At 40.3% G+C, this 23029-nt stretch overlaps 2 protein-coding genes across 2 annotated transcripts; one reads left to right on the top strand and one right to left on the bottom strand.

Moving 5' to 3' along the window:
- Window positions 1-302: 302 nt before the first annotated feature.
- On the top strand, window positions 303-7674 carry LOC124637209 (cuticle protein 18.6-like). Its single transcript, XM_047173570.1, has 4 exons — window positions 303-314; window positions 438-809; window positions 4513-4566; window positions 7132-7674. The coding sequence occupies exons 1-4, from the start codon at window positions 303-305 to the stop codon at window positions 7672-7674; spliced, it is 981 nt and encodes a 326-aa protein (XP_047029526.1).
- Window positions 7675-9522: 1848 nt separating this feature from the next.
- On the bottom strand, window positions 9523-12529 carry LOC124636909 (WD repeat-containing protein 61-like). The gene is made up of 7 exons (XM_047173180.1): window positions 12280-12529; window positions 12115-12203; window positions 11870-12018; window positions 11329-11564; window positions 10654-10841; window positions 10163-10331; window positions 9523-9813 (listed from the first exon to the last, which is right to left on the bottom strand). Exons 1-7 carry the CDS (start codon window positions 12295-12297, stop codon window positions 9679-9681), a joined length of 984 nt encoding a protein of 327 aa, XP_047029136.1. The 5' UTR covers window positions 12298-12529; the 3' UTR covers window positions 9523-9678.
- Between the last annotated feature and the right edge of the window lie 10500 nt (window positions 12530-23029).

The raw sequence follows: 23029 nt of genomic DNA, 5'->3' as shown, positions 1-23029 counted from the left end.
TTTCTACTTCTGATATGTAATTACTGAGTTAACTGGGTTTAAGGCTTTTTGAATTTTACATCATATACATAACCATCTACCTAGGTATTTAGAAAGTCATATCGGCTTTGTCAGCGATATGTATGATTTCATACATCAGTTGCGTGCACAACCTTCACCTCTAAATTAATATGCAGTGCCCCGGGCTGGTCGTGTGTCACTAATAATACAATGAAGGCGATAATTTACGTATAAAAAGTGCACCAGATTACATACTGTCACATTCAAAATTTGCTATTCCAATCAACAACAACAACCTAAAAATGGTCGCCAAAGTATGTATAGATAATTTTACTTAGTCAAATCAAATTAATTTCCCACGTAATTTTACTGCTTTGCTGAAATTGAATAAGAAAGTTAGAAGGAGAAAGTGTTTCATATGTTTTGTTTTATTGCAGTTTGTCATCGTATTGTCCCTGGCCGTGGCGGCTTGCGCCGTGCCGCTGGTGGCGGTGGCCCCGGCAGAGTACGCCGCGCCTGCGCACTACGAGTTCTCGTACTCCGTGCACGACGAGCACAGCGGCGACGTGAAGCAGCAGCAGGAGGCTCGTGAGGGCGACGCCGTGCACGGCTCCTACTCGCTCGTGCAGCCCGACGGCGTGCACCGCATCGTCGAGTACACCGCCGACAAGGAGCACGGATTCAACGCCAATGTGCGCTACGAGGGCACCCCCGTGCACCCCGCCCCCGTCGCCAAGCTCGCCTACGCCGCTCCCGTCGCCAAGCTCGCCTACGCCGCTCCCGTAGCCAAGGTCGCCTACGCCGCTCCCGTAGCCAAGGTAGCCTACGCGCCTGCCCCCGTGTCCTACGCTCACGCTCCAGTGGCCTACTCCGCACCCGTCGCCAAGCTCGCCTACGCCGCGCCCGTAGCGCACGTCACATACTCCTCTCCCGCCATCTCCTACCACCACTAGATAACTACCCTTGTTACATAGCTAGACTGTTGTATTTATTAAAATGGTTATAAAGTATTAAATTATTGAACAGAATTAACTATTTTATTTCATTTTATCACTCATAAACTGCTGCCGAGTCTAATTCTGAAAATCCCGTAGATTGAAAGCTGGAACGATGATGAATAATGAGGGATCAATAATGTTTAATTTTGAACAGTATGTCTGCTGTCTGGTTACTCGACTCTTGATCGTACTCCTTAGCGAGATATCTTATGCTATGATACTGTTGGGGACTCTCATCAGTTGTAGCATAATTTAAATTGGCACTATAAAGCTTACTATTTCGCAAACGGATAGCAGATCAGAAAATGTTCTTGGCAATGAATATTTTCAACTTGCCTTCAAATGCGAACAGACCCGAACTTACACGAAAGAGCAGATGGTAAGATGAACATTATCGAAGCATGCTTACTTAGAGCTCTCTGTAGACTGCCAACTTTTGAGTCTGTTAATCAGTAAGTATGGAGATGTAAAGGTATATACGTTGCTAAAATCGTGTATCGGTCAGCTAAGAGATTGACAGGATTAAGAGGACGCGCACACCATAAACTTTTAGTCTTCCGATGGTTTCGGGCTTATCAATCAGTATGAAGATGAATGGAAGTACACACGTAACAACGATCAGGTATTTGTAAGGTATCAAACCGACTAAAAGCTTTGATTGAATTCGTGTGTTTCTAAAAAAGCGATTTAGGATTCAGAGAAATTCCTTCAAAGTAAACTGTTGGTCAACTATCGGTCGCTAAACACAATAATTCTAGAAGTGGCTGAACAAGATCTAAGTCATCCAATACAACTTCATTTCGTAAATAATTTATCTAATTATCTATGAATCAGGGACTGAAAACGGTAAAGGTATAAGGGTATGGTACCGGTATAGAATTAGGTACGATACAGTTTTGATTTAGGGGTAGTCCCAAAAAGGTAGAGAATAACGGTTGTGGTACCGTTAAAAAAAATGTTATATCTGTATTATTTTACGGTATCGTTATTGCCCTTAAATTACTAGTACTAGTAATTACTAGTACTATCGTTATTGCCCTTAAATTACTAGTACCTTAACCGAAATAATTTCGGTACCCAAAATCTTGGCGATAACCTAGTCGTATTTTGAAAAAAAAAAAACTGCTCACAACACACGCGTATACACAGACGACACGAGCAAAACAATTCACGTGGCACGAATGTCTATTATTATATTAGGTATATTTTTTATCAAGTACTTACCATTGCATGCCTCAACTAGATGCGGGCGGCAGGATACAAAGAAAACCTCAATTTTTTATTATTTAAATATCTAAAAAAAATAATGATACCGCAATATTACGATACCAAAATAAACCGGTACCGTTTCTTTAACGTATCGAATTTTAAAGGTATGACGTCATACCGCTTACCGTTTTAACCAGTATTTTTTCGGTTATTCAGTCCCTGTTATGAATATTATCTAAAATACTGAAATATATGTAGGTCTATTCATAACTTTGCGCTAATTAATGAGGGTTGTTTCGAACCTAATGTATGGACTTACCAATAATACTTTAGGGCTCACTTACGCGTAGGTATCTATACCTTTACTAGCTGTTCACTGCGGATCCACCCCATCCCGATGGAACAACTTCCCGCAGCTGGATAAAAAATATGCCTTAATGGTCCTTTCTCAGGCTCCATATGTGATGTATACCAAACATTAAAATCGGTTCAATTGTTTTTCAGTGAAAGCACTACAGACGGACGGTAACCTTTTCATACTTACATTATTATTACTTCATATATATAATTTTTATTATTTATTATAATTTTATTATACTGTGTTTCGGATGGCACGTTAAACTGTAGGTCCCGGCTGTCATTGAACATCATTGGCAGTCGTTACGGGTAGTCAGAAGCCAGTAAGTCTGACACCAGTCTAACCAAGGGGTATCGGGTTGCCCGGGTAACAGGGTTGAGGAGGTCAGATAGGCAGTCGCTTCTTGTAAAGCACTGGTACTTAGCTGAATCCGGTTAGACTGGAAGCCGACCCCAACATGATTGGGAAAAAGGCTCGAAGGATGAGGATGATATATAATTTTTATATGTATAATTTTATCAGCTAACTATTGTTATGTAATAGAATGTTTGTGAAAATATTACTTTTTAAAAGAGTGTCTATGGAGTTTCTTGCCGGCTCTTCTTCATGAGACCAACTTTTTGGAACCGTGCAATCAATTAATTTGACGTTTCATAAGAGCCTGCAAAGGCCTATTTGAAATAAAAACAATTTGATTTTGATTTTAATATATTAATAAGGTTGAAAATGGTCAGTTAACGTAATACTGTCCATAATAAAGTCCTGACGCGAACGAAATCTCTGGCGAAAGTGTAACGAAAAAGCTGATGATGATAAAATTATATGATTTACTTACCTCCAACCCTATATTCAGGACCTTGGTTTATTTACATAGCTTTCCCATTTTTAGATTTAAAAAAAGTACATAGGTAATTAATAGCATATCTATGAATTAAATATCATTGTCATAAGATTCCAAAAACCGCTTTACTTCTTAACAATAAGATAGGTACTAACCAAAATGAATTAAAAGATTAAAGGAGGTCGTGAACTTAACCGGTAGCAAGTTTTTTTGCGGAACTTAAAAATTAACTAAGTCATGGTCAAAATTGGTCGCATTATCGACATGAGTGTTAAAAATCTGATGCAATAATCTCAAAATAAAGTATTTTCAGTTTATAAATTAAAGACATCTTTAAAAGCTCTATATTGTTGTTGAATTTGTCATTTAAGTACTAAGGCAACTGGAACGTACCATCAGGTGCCAAATCCGTAGTACCGCGAAGTTCGGCTCAGCAATGCAGTCGGCCTTCACCTCTCAATCATTGTGAAGTTTAATTAACTAAGCCGCGGGCACGCCGTGTGTCACCAACGAGACCGACTCGGCCTACAACCCTGTATAAAAAGTGTAGCAAGTCATACGATTTTATAGTCTTCCACTGATACTCAAATCAGCAACAACAAATCAACTTGCAAAAATGGTCGCCAAAGTGAGTATTGAGCTATATGTATTAAGCTAAGCTCAGTCAAGATTCTGAAACAATAAATTAAGATAAATAAATTAAGATTTTCAATCTCATTGCTCGTCGAGGATTGAAATGTTTAATTCTGAACCTAATTCATAGAACAATTTTATTTCAGTTCGTGATCGTATTGTCCCTGGCCGTGGCGGCTTACGCCGTGCCGCTGGTGGCGGTGGCCCCGGCAGAGTACGCCGCGCCTGCGCACTACGAGTTCTCGTACTCCGTGCACGACGAGCACAGCGGCGACGTGAAGCAGCAGCAGGAGGCTCGTGAGGGCGACGCCGTGCACGGCTCCTACTCGCTCGTGCAGCCCGACGGCGTGCACCGCATCGTCGAGTACACTGCCGACAAGGAGCACGGATTCAACGCCAACGTGCGCTACGAGGGCACCCCCGTGCACCCCGCCACCGTCGCCAAGCTCGCCTACGCCGCTCCCGTAGCCAAGATCGCCTACGCAGCTCCCGTAGCCAAGCTCGCCTACGCTGCTCCCGTCGCCAAGGTAGCCTACGCGCCTGCCCCCGTGTCCTACGCTCACGCTCCAGTGGCCTACTCCGCGCCCGTCGCCAAGCTCGCCTACGCCGCGCCCGTAGCGCACGTCACTTACTCCTCTCCCGCCATCTCCTACCACCACTAGATACCCTTGTTACATAGTTAGACTGTTGTATTTATTGAAATGAAGACGAGTTATTACATTATTTGACTGAATATTTTGATTGTCTTTTAATTTGATATCAATTAAAATACCTATGTGAGTCAACAAAAAAAAATTATGTGCTTTTTATATTAGGATAAGTTAAATATTGTTGTTGGTTATGTGCACTACTGTGCGAAAGAGAATTTTGAAAAATAAATTCCAAGTCCTTCTGAAGTCGTACGCCAGAAGTCGTCAGGTAAATTTGAAAAAAATAAAAAGAATTCTTGGGTGGTAAAAGTCCGCAGTTACCTCGATAAGCTATAGAACAACAAATATTATTATGACTTCAGGGCCTGGTATGAACTTGCAACGCACGTGCCCATCCATACCATTGATTTGACAATCGCGTTGGTGCAATGTTCACCATGCCTGCCGAACCCGAGGTCCCAGGTTGGATTCCCAGTACGGTTGTCATTTCTTTGATAAGTATGCTTGTTGACTGTGGTCTGTGTTATAATATTTATCTAAATATACATATAAGTACATGTAGCCTTATAGTTTATCAGTTGTGTTAGCACCCGTAACACAAACTAATCAATAGCTTACCAAGGAGCTAACCGACTACGTGTGAAAGATGTCCCGATGTTTATTATTAGTAGTATATGTATTTATTAATAACTTGATTTGTGGTTTGTCGCAAACGCAAATGCTATGGACGGGGATTGATCCAAAATCATCGAAAGCTCTATAAGCTTTATGAATAAAAACAAAGACAACTACGGTGAACTGTGATTTATATATTGCTGTAATTCGACGGATGTTTCCAAATTCTATCACTAGAGCTGGATCGTCATATGTGCTTGCAGGCACGTAATAAATAGAAGGCAGTCGTCCTCATTCTAAATGTCCATTGTTTTAACACGCTTTTATAAGGTCGACCTGTATGCAGCTACACAATGGAATCCGAGGTTACTAATTTAACCATCTTTCAAGGATCGAAGCGTCATGAACATGGGCCCCTGTATTGTACAATAATGGGTGCAGACTGTAGTAGGTGCCGTACTGATCTGATGATGGAACTGGAAGATATGAACTGAACTTTATAATGGAACATTGTATCATAGCAAGCAAAGTGTGTTTTTCTATTACTTTTTAATCTATTAATTTACTTAACGATCAGGCTCTATGGTTTAATTTCATTGGTTTCTTACGACGGGTTGCATTAACACATATGCATTTATATTTAGCAGAAAGACTGTGTTTGGATAATTTACATATCATATTTTTTTAAATTAGGTTTAGTTGTCCTGTACTTAAGTATCTGAATATTTAAACTTAGTTGCTGTTTTCTAATATGTATTTCCTAATATAGCTCCCAACTTCTGGCAGTACCTAAATAACTATATAAGCACTATGGAAGAAAGCATTACACAATGTGATAAAAAAGGAAATTATAATAAAGAGTTACAGTTAAGTCTAAAAAATTCTATTACCTGAATGCGAAAAACAAATAACTTTTAGCAGTAATCACCTACGTTCCTCTATCTTCAATAAATGCATTCATGCAAACACATCGTTAATGTACCTATTGTTTATTATGCTTGTCGCATTGATAATGAGAAATTTATGTGTTTTTTTTAATTAACTTATTAATTCCTCTTCGGCACGCTGATTAAAAGACAAAAAGACCTCGTAAACTTTGCCTACTTTTACAACTTTTTACGGAAATGTAATTGTGAACGAAAAATTAAAGTTTGATATCAAGGCAAATATTAACTGATGCAATACTCTAAAAGTCTTCATGAGAATACGACTTCAATTCTTGGAATGACTCGTTGCGATATTTTAATCAACCCACGCCTAAATATTATGCAGCAACTTTTGAAAATAATAAATAAGCATTACAAATCAGAGCTCATATTCTATAAAGTCGTTAGACAACTAAGGAATGTACAAACAGGTGCTAATCTCTGAGTAAGTGATAGATATTGTAAGATTCGGCTCGGCAATGCAGCGTGTTGGCCTTCACCTCTCAATCACTATGAGCAATGCCGCGGGCGCGTCGTGTATCACCGGCGAGACCTACAGGCGACAATATTGTATAAAAACTGTAGCAGGTCACCTATTACCGTATTCGAGTACTGACACTTAAATCAGTAACAACATATCCAATTGCAAAAATGGTTGCCAAAGTGAGTACTTTTGGTAGATAAATTAATAAGAAATTATAGTTTAGCAAACTGTAAAATGTGACACTGCCATGTTCCGCCGTTGGTGAGGGAAAACCCGCCTGGACCATGGTGTGATCCAAACGTATTATTTCTTTATAAGTATAGAAAGCTATTTAAACAATAATTAAAGATGATTAACTATTAGAATATTTATGTTTGGCTGGACCAAATTATTATAATAAACCTGCCTTCTTTTCAGTTCGTGATCGTATTGTCCCTGGCCGTGGCGGCTTACGCCGTGCCGCTGGTGGCGGTGGCCCCGGCAGAGTACGCCGCGCCTGCGCACTACGAGTTCTCGTACTCCGTGCACGACGAGCACAGCGGCGACGTGAAGCAGCAACAGGAGGCTCGTGAGGGCGACGCCGTGCACGGCTCCTACTCGCTCGTGCAGCCCGACGGCGTGCACCGCATCGTCGAGTACACCGCCGACAAGGAGCACGGATTCAACGCCAACGTGCGCTACGAGGGCACCCCCGTGCACCCCGCCCCCGTAGCCAAGCTGGCCTACGCCGCTCCCGTAGCCAAGCTCGCCTACGCCGCCCCCGTAGCCAAACTCGCCTACGCCGCCCCCGTAGCCAAGCTCGCCTACGCCGCTCCCGTCGCCAAGGTAGCCTACGCGCCTGCCCCCGTGTCCTACGCTCACGCTCCCGTGGCCTACTCCGCGCCCGTCGCCAAGCTCGCCTACGCCGCGCCCGTAGCGCACGTCACTTACTCCTCTCCCGCCATCTCCTACCACCACTAGATACCCTTGGTACATAGTTAGACTATTCTATTTATTGAAATGACTAGGTGATAATAAACAATTGTTAAGCGCAATTCCTGATTTTTATTTAGCACCCTCACTGACATCGGCGCCATTAGTGTCACAATGAAGACTATCAACTAAAACTGTGCATCTAATGCCGTAAATGCAAATCTTAATCAAAATAAGCCACCTAAGCACAAATTGCGAATCCAGATCATAAATTGCAGAAATAGACCGTACGGTATTGGACATACATATTCTGTCAACTTTATATCAATATCGATAGTGGGGTGAGAGAGGGAGGGGGGCGGAGTCGGACCGCACCTGAATTATTCATACAGCCGCATAGTGATTTCATCTCATTGAATGGTGCTGGCGGCGGCGCGGCCGTGATTACGACATCGATACCTCCGCTGCCGGCCGCCACCGGGTCGTATGTGGACTGCACAATGCCTCAACCGCCTATTAATATCGCTGTGGCGTTTTGCAAATTCTATATTTGAACTGGCTGATCCTCGATATATGCAATCAAATAACTATAGCACACATCCTGCTAGCTAAGGTGACCCTGCCCGCAGCAGGAGAGTGTCAGAGTTTTATTGACTACAATATAGCGGAGCCCTTTGTATATCCAGGGTCACCGTAACTCTTTCGAGCAATCCAACAAGCAGCTCTTACACCTAGGTACATACAATGGAAGGGAAACTACATTTAATAACGACAAGAAATTCTTCAAACTTTTAAAACTTTAAAAATATTCATGAACACTAAAGAGGATTTATTCAGCCGCCGCGACAGGTAAAAATGAAGAGATTGGTTTTTATCTGTGCACGCCGGCAAATTGAATGTAAAGTTGATTTCCCGGCGGGCCGCGCCGCATAATTCGCCGCAAATTAAGCCGAAACCAATTGACTTGCTACCAATGTAAATATTTTTGATAAATGCCTCCCCTTTATGTATTTAGCTTGACAACAGCTCAATAATGTGTTGATACTTATCACAAAAGCCGTATAATTTCGATACTCTTTTGTGTCTGTGGACGTTTTTGTTGTTGGCTTTTAGATATAGGTAAGTATCGTGTGTGAGGGACGGTTTGGCTGGCTGACCAATAGGACAATTTTGTATGGAGAAATAAGTAGGTATAAGAATTCACAGGTTAAGATATTATCGAAGTTCTGTCGTAGGTATATGTACCTACATGTCAATGATTGGAAGGATTAAAAACGTCATCTAAGCAATTTTAGAGAGTATATTCAGTGAAGCTCTCAAGGTTTTTTTTAATTCAATTAATCCATTTTAATCAGTTTCCCTCTCAGTCCTACCACGTCAAAACAACCAACACATAACTAATTAAATCAACGGTGCTACTAGCCCAAAAAAATAAAAAAATCCGTGACCACTGGCAACACAAAACAGACAACATTAATAATCCCGAAAAGGGTATTTTTTGGTCCTAACTAATTATAAGAGTGCAAATCCTAGGCAAAGAACGGCAGTAATATGACGGCGGGCGGAATCCTCTTACCGCCGAAAATTAATCAAGCCGACTCTCCCCGTCTTGTAGGGGATAGCGCCCTTACGCACACATACGTATAGTTGGTATATTGAAGTGTATTTGGATACCTGTGTGCCTATAGGTATGTGTTAGAATCTAGGTATTATAATGTGAGCATGGTTGTAACCACGTTTAAAGTAGGTTTTTTGAAGGGAATACAAATAATTTGCTAGGTGAATAAGTAATTAGAATTTGGAAGGTAAAGACTGGTTTTTAACGTTGTATCTTAATTCTTGAACTTGATTTTTTTTGGCAAATATCTAATTTGAGATGTAATAAAACATGTTACAGAAGTTTCAAAATAAACAATTTTAATATTTGTTACAAACACAGACTTAAATACGTAACCATAATTTACCTATGCAAGTACCTATACATACAAAGGGTAGGTATATAAAAGTATACTAAACTTTTAATACTCACCACTAAAGTTGATAAAATATTATTTATTTTATTAAATTCACTGTTTGTTCCTTTTTCTCAGGCTTTGGTAATGGTGGGCACTCGTAGATGTTAATACTCCTATCCTTTGACACGGAGATGATCTTTTTATTGTTGCTGTTGAAATTCACGCCCCACGCCTGTAAAGGGAAACTAAATTAACGCTTGTAACTTACAGACAACTTAATATAAATAGTTATTGGTAGTGTCACAGATTGGTATAGGTTATCTCTGAAATAAAATGAATTTGCGTCGCGTCGGTGTCAACCACTGTGTGGGCGGGTCGACGTGTTTTGGTATGTATACTCCTTTACGCTGATAATTTAACTATTTAGTACTTGGTGGCAAAAATTACTTAGAAATAATGTTATTCCAGTCTGTCAGTCTAATCTCGGTGAAAATGGACATTATTTTATTTGTCGAATTTGCTACTAGCTAACCACATTATTATTTAAGTTATAATCCAAAACAAATTAAAGCTACACTTGCCACATCGCTATGTTCCTGGAAGGTATTGAGTACGGCAAGACCGTCAGTAGCGGCGACCCTCACGCTGCCGTCGGCGGCGGCAGTAGCCACGCGCGTGCCGTCCAAAGTGAAACATACACTCACTGCCCAGCATTTGTGGTTTAGAGAGAATTGGAGGCCTGCGCTAGCCCTGTGGAGGTTTTACAGTGATTAGATGATAAAGAAAAATACTGGACATGTGTGAGTCGGTGCGTTCGAATGGTGTCTTAGCGTTATAGAAAAAAAAAGCGTTATAGATATCGAGCAAAACCACGTTTCTATAATTGATTCCAGTTTTTAATATTTGTTAGGGATGGAAAAACATTTGCAAGTAAAACGAAAATCGATAGAGAAGCATAGAATAAGCAAATTTTGACGCTGGGACTATGGTGGGCCAACATGTCTAGATGATTGATAAAAAGCATCAAATATCCTAATGACAGAATCACCGTAAGACCCGAACGAATACTCACACATCATAAATCTTGACATAACCATCGTTAGAAGCAGTGGCTAGTCGTTTACTGCACGGTGAGAACGCGATACTCCGAATGGGCTGTGAATGTGCCTCCACTGTGTGGACAACCTTCCCTTGTGTGACATCCACTATGCATAGGATACCGTCCTCTGAGCCGGTTGCTATGTATCTGCCGTTGGGACTCTGGGAAAATGGAGATTAATTAATAGGCAGTTCTTATATGATTATATATCCTTAGTATTGCCCAATCATTCCTGTTTCGCGATACCATGATATTCCTGACAGTTTATAACTGATAGTTAGGTATAGTGATGTAAAATGAAAATTTCTAATTTAATTAATATTTTTTTGGCTGTTTATTTTTTATTGGATGAGTTTTAAGGTGGCAGGGACAAAATGATAACTTTCAGGGCTACCACAGTACCGCAAAATAGAAGGTCAGGTTCAAATTAACACTATGGCACATAATAAAATTATGTTTTTGTGCCTTCTGCTTTTTGAACCTTGCTTGTAGTCTACTTTAAATTGCTCTACTGAATTTTAGTCATTCTTCTCAATGTTGTGTTGGTCAATAAATCAAAACATTGGAGTTCACCTTGACTTTTAGCTGAAGCCAGCCCACGAGTTGACTACAGCTAAATTAATGATGTGGTTTAAACGTCTCACTCACCCAAGAAACACTTAATATAAACTTCCCTCTGGTATCCAAAACTTTCTCAGTAGTACCACTCTGAACACTGTAGACAACTATCTTGCCCGTATGTCCACCAGTGGCAATGTGTTCTCCGTCCGGAGAAAATGCTATCTTCCATGCATCTGTGACGCCGGTTGGTATCTCCACTAGCTTCTTCCCCAGGAGTAGGTCCCAGAATATTAGGCTGGAGTCAAGTGACGAACTTGCTATTACTAAAAAGTATGAAAGGATATTACAGTCATGGTATTCATTATTCATTCTTAATTTCTAATAATGATGTAAAGATAATTAAGTAAATTGAAAACTTATCCGAAATGATTCTTATAAATATAGAAGAAAAGCACAAGTGTTACTTTGATAAAAATATGATAGAGCAATAATTACTAAAAACACTAAATTTTGAATAAGACAATCTATCAAGATGACCAGTTTTACCTTATCAATAGATTCAATTCAATGAGTGATGAAACACCCTTATATTATGTGTTTAATATTTACCATACAGAAAGAGACCTACTTGGTGCAGAAGGGCTAACAGCTACGCAGACCACAGCCATCGAGTGACCCTCCAATGAATGAAGTACCTCTAGCTTATTGTTTTCTAGTGTCCATACTTTTACCAAGCAGTCCAAACCACCAGTCACTATGAAATCTTTTGAAGCATTCCTAAAAGAGGTAAATAAAGTAATTGGTGAATAAAACCAGTCAGATATAATGCCCAATGTTTTTTATTATTTCTTGCCTCCTATTTATTTTACTCACGCTGAATCGCCGGCGGTGTTTACTTTAGCCCACGAACAGCAATAAATAGGGTCCTCATGTGCATTTTCTTTTTTCAATATTAAGGAATACTGAAAAAAAAACATATGTTTTATGTTTAGTTTCTTTTGCAAATAATTACATTAAATTCTTAGAGAGGGTACTTACTATGGTACCAGCCGGCATTTTCGTATATCAAATATTTAATTTTTAGCTTCGCAATGTAACGAAAATTTACTTTTGAAAATAAAATAAATAAATCCGCTTTGAATAAAATAATTTCGTGCACAAGGAAGGAGAACTGTCAAATAATAACTACAATAAATTACATGAGTTGTAGAATCCTTCATATAGATCCACTAAAGTTAGAGTAGGCTAAACGTACTTTGCTATGCTGAAAAACTGGAAAAATATTATTTGGAACGCGGAGCCATTGTCATTTCCAGAACTGTCAATGTCGTTCAAATAATGACAACAGAATCAGCGTTTGGAAACTATACCTACTTACCTACAACTACATACCCAAATGGATTCTCGCCACAGAGTGTCTTTGGTTAGCACGTGTGCCTAGAATTTTCAGCTGTTTTAAGTGTTTTGGTGAACTTTTGTGACTTAGTTTTGTGTTTGTGTGTTGTCCTTGTGTTTGTCTCCAGTGGTGTACTGTTATTTCGGTAACTAACAACTTTTTTACAAGCATAATGGATCAAAATAAACCCCCCGATCCCGATCCTCCCGACATCTCTGCATATGCTCCACTTTCCCCGAACTATCCGCTATCCCAACTCGCTGATGTTGCTTGCAGCATCGCGGACTCCCAGACCCCATCAACCTCGAATACCAGAAAACGCTCCGGAGATGATGCCAACATTGGCGTGTCAACCCCGCCACCTAAACAACAAAGAAACCTAGTTGGCCGCAGCAGGTACTCTGCTACTGATAAGGCACCTTTTATCGTTCATGTCTCTCGATTGGAGCCCCAGCCTAACGCCGGTACCTCTCTTCATCCTGTTACATTCGGAATATTCCTACAAAAACATAGCATTACTAACGTTGTCCGAGATGGTGTTAAAAAAGTTGGTAGGAACCGTGTATCTGTAGAGTTCAAATCCCCTCAGGATGCAAACTCATTCATTATCAACAGCATTTTACACAAGAACCGCTATGTTGCCTCTATCCCCACTTTTAATATAACTCGGATGGGAGTTGTGACTGGTGTTCCCACTGATTTAAATGAAGAGGAAGTCCAAAAGTACTTACAGGTCCCTTCAGGTTGTGGTGAAATCCTGAAAGTTCGTCGCATAAACAGGAAAGTAGTTATTGATGGAGTGACTGAATTCAAGGCAACAGAGACATGTGTACTTACATTTGATGGCCAAGTATTACCTCAAAGAGTATTTTGCTGTTACACCTCCCTTCCAGTTCAGCAATATGTTTATCCCACCATCCAGTGCCGTAAGTGCTGCAGGTTTGGTCATGTGGAACTAGTGTGTCGGTCCAAGCCTCGCTGCAGTAAGTGCGGCCATGATCACCCTGGTGATGGTTGCAGCACTTCTGAGGCGGAGGCATTCTGTGTGCTCTGCTCAGGGAATCATTTTGCAAATAGCAAATCATGCCCGGAGTTGGGTAGACAGAAGGCCATTAAGACGGTTATGGCTGAGAAGTCCCTTTCATATGCTGAAGCTAGCAAATCTGTCCCACTTCCTTCTCGCAATTATGCTAATGCTGCAAAAGCTATTCCCGCCCCCACTCAGTCATACCGCAAAACTGTTTTCCTTAAGCCAAAGACCCATGCCCCTCTATCTCCCTCTTATGATAAAGCTGCCCATCAGCAGATTATTAACTCCCCTGCACCTTCACAGCCTGATGGCTGCGCTCTGAATAACCCATTCATTGATAATAATGTTTCCTCAATAATAGATATTCTTATTAAACTTCTATCTACAATTCTATCCACCAATAATACCCAATTACCGTCCAACGTTGCCTACCAACTAACTAACCTTTTATTAAATATTAGAAATGGCGCCTCGCCAAGTATTCCTTCAATGGAATGTGAGGAGCGTGTGGCATAAAAAGCACGACCTCATATTCCTCCTCAACAAATTCAAGCCTCTGGCTTGCTCTGTAGCTGAGACTTGGCTCACCCCGAGTCTCAGTTTTAATATGCCACTATTTAATATTCTCAGATGTGACAGATCTGATGGCTATGGAGGGTCGGCTCTCCTTGTTAATAATCGTGTTCCCCTTTCCACCTTGACTCTTCCGGTTCTGGATGGTGATATGAATATAGTTGCGTGTAAAATTGAGGGTATCACTGTTTTATCAGTGTATATTTCCCATCCTCAGCGTAGGTTTTTAACCACCATTAGGGACATTTTGAATAACATAGTGGGACCTGTGCTCGTCATGGGTGATTTCAACTGTCACCACTTTAGATGGGGCTCCAATCGTTGTGATTCGTTTGGGGAAGGTTTAGTAGAAATCTTGGATGATTTAGACCTTTGCATCTTAAATGATGGTAGTCCTACTCGTAGATCCCTTCCAGGACAGCAAAAGAGTTGTGTAGACCTCACATTCTGTTCAGTAGAGTTGGCGGCATCAATTCATTGGGAATGTACTACTCTGACGCATGGTAGCGACCATTACCCCATTGTTGTCACTTTAATTAATAAAACTTATTTAGAGAAAACGTCTCCTCCACTATTGAAGTACAACTTGTCCAAACCTGATTGGTCGAGGTTTGCATCTTTACTGGAGGAGAAAATTAGTGTGCTTCCAAATTTAACTTCAAGTTTCCAAGATTCTTCTGGTCACTGCCATGCTAAGAGCTGTTACGATGGCTTTATCTCGGCCATTACCTCAAGCGCAGACTCTACATTTCCGTTGCGTAACTGTGCCAGAAATAAAATCCCGTCACCCCCGTGGTGGGATCAAGAATGCACATCGGTTATTAAAGAAAGAAAAGAGACCGAAAAACAGTACAATGATGCGATGAATAGCGACAATCTTATACGGTACAGACGAGTGTTAGCTCAATCTCGGCGGCTTCTTCGCAAGAAGAAACGTCGCGGTTGGGTTAAGTTTTGCACTTCTCTATCCCCTTCCACTCCCATTTCAGCAGTTTGGAAGAGCATTAATCGTTTCAGGCGAGGCTGCTCCCCATCTATCTCTTCCCCTATCTCGAGAGAAACTGCTGAATCCTTTTTCGACAAAATTGCTCCAGCCTATGTTCCTTCTTCCTCAGAACTTCTGCTCCCGTCTGTAAATATTGTGGATGATCCTATGAATGAACCATTTTCGTTGGAGGAACTTGATGCGGTATTACGTCATGTTAGGGATTCCGCCCCTGGCATAGACGGCATACCGTACTCATTTGCAGTTCATTTTGGTTTTGAAGCAAAAAAATATTTTTTAGGAATAATAAATTATTGCTATCAATTTGGTTGGGTTCCTGAACAGTGGAAAGCTCAGATAGTAATTCCCCTTTTGAAGCCCGGCAAGACTGCTGATGATCCGAATGGCCTTAGACCAATTGCTTTGTCCTCAGTGTTGGCCAAGATATTGGAACATTTAATTAAAAACAGACTTGAGTGGTTGGTGGAGTCTAGGGATCTACTGCCGAGTAGTCAGTTTGGCTTTAGAAAGGGGCTTAGCACCATGGACAGTGTGGCAATTTTGGTTACTGATATCCGTACAGCCTTTTCCAAAAATGAATCCGCTGTAGCCACTTTCCTTGACATCTCTTCCGCATACGACAGCGTCCTTCTTCCTGTTCTCAGGCAAAAATTGCAACAGCTGAGGATTCCGGGTAAGATGGTACAATGTATATGCGCACTCCTCATGTCTCGCTCTTTGATGCTCAGAGTGCAGGGGGAGGTATTTGAGGTGAGACAGACGTGGAAGGGCCTTCCCCAAGGCTCAGTTCTAAGCCCTCTACTATACAACCTGTATACAGCAGACATTGGCTCCTGCCTTAATTCTGACTGCCACCTTTTACAGTACGCTGACGATCTAGTGTTGTATGTAGTAAATCCATCTATTACGGACGCTGCCTCATCTCTCTGTCTCTCCCTGGACTCTCTGCACACATGGCTTTTGGACCATGGTCTCTCGTTATCCGCCCCAAAAAGCTCGGTAGTGATTTTTTCCCGAAAACTACTGATCCCTCAGGTCTCAGTTAACATTCAAGGACAAGATATCCCCATAGGCAACAAAACAAAATTTTTAGGCGTTTTCTTAGACTCAAAATTATCCGGGATTCACCACTTTAATTACTTGATCAAAAGATGCGAAAGAGCAATCTCCATCTTGAAAGCTCTCGCTGGTGTCTGGTGGGGGGCCCACCCCTTCACTATGAAACTGGTCTACAACGCATTAGTCCGTAGTATCCTGGACTATGGGTCACACCTGGTGATTCCAAGCAACAAAGGTGCCTTGGCCGGTTTAGATAGGATTCAGTCTCAATGCCTTCGAATCATCTCAGGTTGCATGAAGTCGTCGCCTATTAACGCCTTGCAGGTCGAATGCGCTGAACCCCCCCTAGCCCTAAGACGTCAGTACCTCGCTTCCCGTTTCCTATCCAGGGTTATACCCAAGTCATCTCACCCCCTCATCCCAAAACTCAGAGAGCTTGACACTCTTTGTCACAGCTCCAAATATTGGGAACACAAAGAAATTCCCCTATTCCTAAAAGCATATCGGTTTTTTCAAAATTTAGAATCCCCCATTGCTCCACATCCCAGACTTCCTCTATTTAATTACCCTTATGAAGTACTTTGCTTCACCCCTAAAATATTTTATAACATTGGCATATCCAAAAACTCCCCGTCTGCAAATTCGGCCTTTAATGCGGTTTTGGGTGAACGATGGATTGGGTTTCAAAAGTTCTTCACGGATGCTTCCAAATCAAATGGTGGCTGTACTGGAGCCGCGGTTTACTATCAGAACTCTAAAATAATTTTGAAATTCAGATGTCCGAAGGAGTCTTCAGTATTTACAGGCGAGTGTGTGGCACTATTGGAAGCTTGTCGTTTTATAGAGTCCCATGAGATTAGCTATGGAGTTATATTTACTGACTCCCTTAGCTGTCTCCAAGCCCTATCCCAGAATCCCTTTAGAACTAAACTCCACTGTCCTATTGTCCTGGATATTAAAAAGTCCCTTTTCTCCTGCACTAGGCAAGAGAAAGAAGTACACTTAGTCTGGATCCCTAGCCACTGCGGTATAGCGGGCAATGAATGTGCCGATGCATTGGCCAAAGATGCGTGTTCATCTGAGTCCGCTGACCTTGCACACTTCTCCCTTCAAGGGCATGACCTGCTAAACCTCCCCAAATTGAGTCTTGAGACCTCGTGGCAGGAATGGTGGAACATCTCAGGCAAAAAGAAGGGTAGCTCTTATTTCGCCATTCAACCGGTTGTAAAACCAAAACCGTGGTTTTCCAATTTCAAAAAATACCCTAAACGGGTAATCTCAGTCCTGTGCAGAATACGGTTAGGTCACTGCTGTACACCGGTCTTTCTGCGCAAAATTCGGGTGCAGGATTCATCCCTCTGCGAGTGTGGTCTGGATGAAGGTACCCTGGACCATATATTTTTTGACTGTCCTATCAACTCATCCTTTGATTTATATGGTCGTCTCCAAAAACTTAAAATCCCTCTCCCGACTAATTTCCGTTCCCTCCTATCCCACTCCTGTCCAGAACTGCTCCAGATGCTGTTGATGTTTATTAATCAAAACAATATTAAATTATAAACTGTGGCCTATATTTAGGCCACAGTTTGTATGGTTGTGGTATATATTTTATGTTATGTGTTACTAACATTTTGTTGTTGTTTTTATATATGTAAGTGTATTTCTGTTTGTTTCAGTGTCGTCCTACTAACACATTAAGTTACACAAGATCGGCCACAGCACCATCTTAAATCAATATATATATATTTTTTTTTATTTATTTTTTTAATTGTAAGCACTTCTTGCTTCTCATTTCACTTGTCATTGGCAGAATCGTCGAAGTTGACATCGACACGGATTGCCATATACAAAAATAGAATAGAATACATACCCAACATTCAGCCTTCCTTCTGGCATTGATTGATTGATCCTCAAAATTCTTGGATCAAGCGTTATTATAGTTACGATAAAGATATACAGTCGTGGACACGTAATTAAAGACACTCCCTATTTTACCACCAACCAGCTCACTCATGGTAACTTAGCTAACATGACAGTTATTTATACAGGGTTACTGGTAAGTAGACCGCATCCTTTCTGCTGGCTTATTCGCTAACTTTCGAATTCTCAGATGTCAACTGGCCTCAGTTGTCATCGGAACTTTGATGTCAACCTATAAGTTCAAAACATTGGTATTCTGTATCGCATGAAGTGGATATCGGTGGATATCGTTACACGGTTGCTGACGCCAAAACTACGATGACAACTTGACAACTCTATTTTTTTATCGACTATTATACTGCTAAGTAGGAAATACCCTATTAGCATTACATTACTACGTTTGAGAGAACGCTTTATTTTCAGCGTGTTATATGTTTAAAAACAATCTGTGGCGGTAAAATTCAGTATTTGCTTTCTATTGTGTGTGAACTTGGTGTCTAAAATTCCGTGTGGTTGAACAATATTTTAACTGAGAATATTGTGAGTATTGTAGTTATTATAAATTTTACAACGTAAACAATATTTTGATATGTAGATTCCTATGTTTTGCATGCAAAACAAAAATTGGTACACTACAGGAAGGTAACTTTACGTACTTGAGTAGGTCGTCCCATACATTGAGAGCATCGGTTACCTCACTTACTAAATGAAGGTTGAGACATGCTGCAAATTAGTAACATCAAATTATGTAATATTGGTATTTATTTAACTTTTTACGTTATAAATTCTTACTTTTAGCTCAATTGCAACAGCAGTGTTTTGTTGAGCACGTTGCAGAAACGGACGTAACTCTGCCGAAACTCGCTGAAACCTTGATTTGTTGATACGGAAATTTGCCATGAATTCCTTCTCCCGTAAATCCAGAGAATTATTGCAATCTCGCATACGACGTTTCTGGATTCTGGATAAACTTCGTTTTGTCTCTTATTCCACAAATGCCAGCAAAAATACACGCGAAATTTTTATTCCACACAAAGAAAGATAAAACAAATTAAAATAATACAAATAAAAATAACACTATCAAAAAATAAAGGAAACGACTCAGGGTTTGTATTTCTATTGGAATCGCAAAATTAGAGAAATCTAATATGTCTGATGCAACAATATAGTATAGACATCCCAGTGATGAGGCATAAAACACTGCTATTTGTAGTGTATTTCAAAAAATGACATTGGCTATCAATTTGATGTCCACTGGGCTTACGGAATCGCAATATAACGTTTATCGATACAGAAACCGCTGTCAAAATGAGTCATGGTGGATATCAGCCTGTGTCGATGCTGATGACGTCATCTCATTTGGTAACTGGCGTTAGCGAATAAGAAAATAGCTGTTTGACAATTTACTGATGTACACTTTACCAATTGATGATATCTGCGAGCTGTCAGTAGAGTTAGCGAATAAGGCTACAGGAGGTGATAGTATAGGTCAATACGGACAAATTTGACCCTGGGATACACTGGGCAAAAGTTAACCCGTTTCAAGATAATCGAATTTTAAGATCTTTTCTTTACAAGTCGTCTAGGTACACGTATACATTTTTATTACTAGTTAAAAGTCTCGTTTTTGCGGATTTTTGTGTGTTTTGTGGCTTTTTGGATAGCCATATAAATGTAGATGTTTTTTAAGTATTCTGCACAAAAAAATGAAAAGTAATATTTTTGAGAAAATATCTACTAAAAAAGTAATTTCTGTTCGCTATAATTTCCTCTGAGATTTGTACAGTTTTATGGTTTGTTATTATGAAATGATTCATCTTCTATCCAAAAACAAACAAAAATCCACAAAAATGAGACTTTTAACTAATAATGAAAAGTTATACGTGTACCTAGACGACTGATCTTGAAATTCGATTATCTTGAAACGGGTTAACTTTTGCCCAGTGTATCCCAGGGTCAAATTTGTCCGTATTGACCTATACTATCACCTCCTGAAAGGATGCGGTCTACTTACCAGTAACCCTGTATATACAATAAGTAAAATACAATTTTGTTGTTATTAAATCATAACGTGACATCGTATTCTTAAAAAAAAAAAAAAAAATAAAAAGTTTATATTAATTTAATCAAATATGATCAAATCACTCTGCTCACTATTAAAAGTGAATCAATCCTAATCTATGGGTCAAGTAGCTGGCCAGCTAATTGAAGACGCCGGCCGAAATACCTATTTGTTCTTTAAAAAAGGAGAAGAAAATTACTAGCAAGTTGAACTCAGTCTTGCGCGCGGCCTTATGTGTGGGTAACCCTTGTACATACACAGTGACTTTGTGTGCGTGACAAAAGGTACAGTCGGGTACAAATACAGTTATTTAGGGGTTACGTCTGTTTAAAGAAAAACAGTTATTACGTAATTTAATGTTTATTTATTTATAATGATTCTGAATCGCTACTTGAAAAATCAAATGATGAATTTTCGGATTCGCTACTCTCACCGAGGTAAATTATAAATTTTGACTCCATGTCAAAATGTCTATAGTATTTTTCTTTTTTCTTTTGTTCTTCTTGTCGACAAGTATTACCCAACATCCCTTCATCAATATGACTTAAACGTTCATTTATGAGTTTCATTATTTCCGTCTTATTTTGGTCGACATTATGCGAAGCAATATTATTTTTTAAAATTCCCCACACATTTTGTTTACATTATTATACTAGATTATACGTCTTTTTACATTCTTAGTCCACACTTTTATTTATTGTCCGCGTACCCCGAGATCTAGAAAATATGTAAAGAGTATTTAATTCATCTTAGATATTTCACCTCATTTATTTCTTAGATACTGTCAACGTCAATTTGAAAAAACTTATGAGAAAATAATGAAAAACTGTAAAATGTAATAATAAAAAGCTTTGAATGTTGTTTCATTTTTTGAAACGCTACCTGACTCCTTAGGGTGCGTCCACATCTGGCGAATGCGCCGCGAATGCGCAGCACGCGAGCCGATCGCGAGCTGTCCGCGAGCTGCGCGCGTGCATTTTTGTTCGTGCGCCGCTTCTGCGCCGCCCGCGCGCAGCTCGCGCGCGACCTAAGCGCCGCACGCGAGCGGCGCGCAGGCGGCGCGCGACGTCTGACATCTTCGATAGTACTGAGCCAATATACGGAACTGTAAGGGCGAGAACTGATTGCGCGCAGATCGCGCGCCGCTCGCGCGCCGCTCGCGCGCTCTATACGAGCCTTGCGTGAGTTGCGCTAAAGAGGCGCACCGAACTATTGCAGTGACTGCACGCGCGCAGCTCGCGGACAGCTCGCGATCGGCTCGCGTGCTGCGCATTCGCGGCGCATTCGCCAGATGTGGACGCACCCTTAAACATTTTCTCCGTGAAGAACTAGACATTTTCGTAAACGACTGTACCCATAACAAAAAGCGATAAGAACACGTCATGCTCGGACGACGTCACTGTCACACGAATGAAAGTTGTATATTTAACAAGCCGACGCACACATAGGGCCGCGCGCAAATCTGAGTTGAACTATCTATACCTACATATTTTTTACTCGTTTTGCCGCGTATTTTAATGGAACGTCGATAATTTATAAAATTTATCAAATTTCTATAAAATAACACGTTTTAAATAAAATAATATGGGAAAAAACAAGAGTTGTGATTCTTCGACTAGGAAGATTATAATGAACTTTTATGATAAGGGTTGGTCATACAGAAAAATAGCAAACCACATAAATTGTTCAAAAGACATGGTTTTTAATGCTATCAAACATTTTAAGCATTTCAACACTACTGAAAACATGCCTAGAAAAACCAGGCCAAGAAAGACTACTCCGCGAGAAGACTTGCGCATCGTGTTGCTGGCAAAAAAGGATCCGTTAATGGGATCAGAACTGATCCGTTCGGAGTTATACGGTGCGGAAGGAACGACGGGTGTGTCTGGAAGAACTGTCAGACGAAGATTATGTGAGGCAAACTTGTATGGAAGGGCGACACGGAAGGTACCGCAGTTGAAAAATACAAACATCAAAGCTAGACTAGCGTTTGCTAAGAAATATGTTAACTGGACAGAGCAAGAATGGAAAAATGTGCTATTTAGTGATGAAACTAAAATAAATATGATCAGTTCCGACAGAAGTCCCAAGTACACGAAAAAAATTGACAAACATGAAGGTGGAAATATTAAAGTGTGGGGCTGCTTTTCAGGATTCGGTGTTGGACCTGTGAGAAAGATAGATGGCAACATGGATAGATTACAGTATAAGAATATTTTAGAAGGGACCATGCTACCCCACGCCCATCAAAATTTACCAGAAAATTGGACATTTCAGCATGACAATAATCCCAAACATACAGCTAAAGTGGTAAAAGACTTCTTGAGCAATGAGTCCGTGAGGGTATTGGATTGGCCGCCTTGCAGTCCCGACCTAAATCCAATAGAAAACTTGTGGCACCATGTAAATAAGGCAGTGGCTTTAAAACATTCATCAAACGTAAATCAACTTTACGATGCATTTAAAGAAGCATGGGAGCAAATTCCAGTAGCTACTTGTTCAAAATTGATCGCTTCCATGCCCAAGAGATGTCGTGCCGTTATTGAGGCAAATGGACATGCAACCAAATATTGATATGCATCGTAATGTTTCATTGATCTGTACCTCACCTCTGACAAGTTCTGTTGATGATATTTAGACTTACTATTAAATAATATTCCCATAAATATTTTAAAATAAAGTACCTAATAAGTTCCAAAGATTATTTAAAAAAATAAATCCAGATCAACAGCTCAAGTAAAT

This window comes from Helicoverpa zea, chromosome 15, assembly GCF_022581195.2.
Source record: "Helicoverpa zea isolate HzStark_Cry1AcR chromosome 15, ilHelZeax1.1, whole genome shotgun sequence".
In the NCBI taxonomy this organism is placed as follows: Eukaryota; Metazoa; Arthropoda; class Insecta; order Lepidoptera; family Noctuidae; genus Helicoverpa; species Helicoverpa zea.
The sequence above is the reverse complement of the archived record's forward strand: the minus strand, read 5'-3'. Positions and strand labels throughout refer to the sequence as shown.